Source organism: Eimeria mitis, genomic scaffold, assembly GCF_000499745.2.
Source record: "Eimeria mitis Houghton genomic scaffold, Emh_scaff2581, whole genome shotgun sequence".
NCBI lineage: Eukaryota > Apicomplexa > Conoidasida > Eucoccidiorida > Eimeriidae > Eimeria > Eimeria mitis.
The window spans coordinates 3,177-3,407 of record NW_013570923.1 but is presented as its reverse complement, the minus strand read 5'-3'; the positions used below and the strand labels follow the sequence as shown (position 1 = coordinate 3,407).

Below are 231 nucleotides of genomic sequence, written 5' to 3'. Positions count from 1 at the left end.
AAAAAAAAAAAAAAAAAAAAAAAAAAAAAAAAAAAAAAAAAAAAAAAAAAAAAAAAAAAAAAAAATAAATCTTACTATGATATTCTTGTTGCTGCATTTTTTCTCCTTTTAGTTTATTTTTGTGTATTTTTTTTTGTATTTTATTTTCTGTTTGTTTTCTTCTTTTTTCTGTTTCTTTATAATTTGCTTCTATTGCTGTTTCTAGCTGTACACCCCCCATGCCTGGAGCTC

General features: G+C 21.2%; 1 protein-coding gene across 1 annotated transcript in view; it reads right to left on the bottom strand.

The window, feature by feature from the left end:
• The window catches only part of EMH_0055870 (nuclear NF-kB activating protein, putative), a gene marked incomplete at both ends in the record, with an annotated part of 3,761 nt that overhangs the window by 3,223 nt on the left and 307 nt on the right, over window positions 1-231 (bottom strand). The window contains one exon of the mRNA XM_013497283.1: window positions 76-231. Coding sequence (XP_013352737.1) covers window positions 76-231 — 156 coding nt within the window. The remainder of the gene's footprint in view (window positions 1-75) is intronic.